The sequence below is a fragment of the Sinocyclocheilus grahami genome, unplaced genomic scaffold (assembly GCF_001515645.1).
Source record: "Sinocyclocheilus grahami isolate Dianchi unplaced genomic scaffold, SAMN03320097.WGS_v1.1 scaffold4459.1, whole genome shotgun sequence".
In the NCBI taxonomy this organism is placed as follows: domain Eukaryota; kingdom Metazoa; phylum Chordata; class Actinopteri; order Cypriniformes; family Cyprinidae; genus Sinocyclocheilus; species Sinocyclocheilus grahami.
The window spans coordinates 4,854-6,381 of record NW_015509393.1 but is presented as its reverse complement, the minus strand read 5'-3'; the positions used below and the strand labels follow the sequence as shown (position 1 = coordinate 6,381).

The 1,528-nt window shown below is 38.9% G+C and overlaps 1 protein-coding gene across 1 annotated transcript in view; it reads right to left on the bottom strand.

Annotated features, from left to right (window-relative positions):
• The window catches only part of LOC107576848 (receptor-interacting serine/threonine-protein kinase 1-like), a gene marked incomplete at its 3' end in the record, with an annotated part of 10,332 nt that extends 8,992 nt beyond the window's left edge, over positions 1–1,340 (bottom strand). Inside the window, exons 1-3 of the mRNA XM_016262974.1 lie at positions 1,297–1,340; positions 755–940; positions 379–676 (exon numbers count right to left, since the gene is read on the bottom strand). Coding sequence (XP_016118460.1) covers positions 379–676; positions 755–912 — 456 coding nt within the window. The remainder of the gene's footprint in view (positions 1–378; positions 677–754; positions 941–1,296) is intronic.
• Positions 1,341–1,528: the final 188 nt, after the last annotated feature.

Here is a 1,528-nt window from a genome sequence, read left to right as displayed (position 1 = left end):
TTTTTTTTTTTTAAATGTGTGTTAATGCAAACAGCATAGATTTTATAATATAAATTCGTATACTTACAAATTTGTGTTCATGTGAATGGTATTTTTAAAAAAATCTGACACTGCACAAAAAAATAAATAGTGCACCAAAATGAATGCTGTTGCTAATCACTGACATGCAAGACTGTAATAATCCAAAACAAAATCTTAGCATTTATTATATGGAAAATAATAGATTTTTGTCTTTTCTTTTAAGCAACAGTTGCATTACGTAAACAAACTTAAAACATTTAAAGGGTTGAAATCCTGAAAATTGATGTTTTGGTAGTTATGATCAGCACCGATGATAGTGGAAAAACATATTAAAATATAATATTTTATGACATGGACTATTTCGTCAGCTAAGGAGCTCTGTTTAACCTTTTTAAACGGATGCACAAGGGCTAACCCTGTTTTGACACAATCAATGCGTTTTTGGACATTCTGGACAGATAAAAATGTATGCAACTTCATGTATATTTCACCAGTTACCGTCTCCAGCATGGTGAGCAGGTTTCCTTTAGGAATGAGCTCCATGACTAAAGAATAGTCTCCGTCCTCCAGAATAACCCCCAGCAGCTTGACCACTCGCTGATGGCTTAACCTGCTCATCAGACTGCCTTCATCCAGAAGAGACTGCTTCTGCCGGCTGAGTCAGACACATTCAACTCAGTCAGTTCCCACAGCATCTGAGCATCTGAAGCCAGAGCAGATGCTCCACACTCACCCGTTGCGCGGAGGGCCGGTGTAGACCGTCTTCAGCACCACCTGGCCCAGGGTTTTGTGGTAACACAGGTAAACCTCCCCAAACCCTCCGTAATCCAAAGGCTCTTTCTTGATCAGATCTCCAGACTTCATAAGACTCAGGCTCGCTGCTGTAGCCATAGTTCCTCTCTTCCTAAACACAACTTCCCTAGAGCAACACAAACACACCATCAGCATGAACCCAGTGCAACATTCAAACACCCTCCATATGAAGGACTGCGGAAGTAACTCAGAGAACATTCTTTCTGACAAAACTCTTGAAATATTTCCCGACGATCAAAGGCAATGAAGAGCCACAGACAAACTTCAGAGAAACACATTAGAAACCAAAACGAGAAAGAAAAAAAGAGTTAAGAGTTTCTGCGTTCCCTTTCATTACTTGTCAGACACAACGCAACTTTTCATTTATTCGTTAGTGGACTTCAAATATGAGATTTCTCCTGCTACAGAAGAACATCTTTAAACCGGATTAGAAACGCAACATTGTATCAGTGTAACACACACCTTGTTACATTCCTCCCAGAGGCGCTTCTCCGTGGCTTCCGGGATATTAGGTTACAAAGTGAAAGTAAAAATCAGGCAGACAAACATAATCACCAGCAGAAAACCAGATCACCAGCGCACGTTTTAATCTAGTAACTGAGAAATGAACATTTAAATATTGCATTTTAATAAACAAAAAGTTTATTAAATCGAAAATCTCAAAATCAAATGCTGTGAGTAAATAGAAACTGCA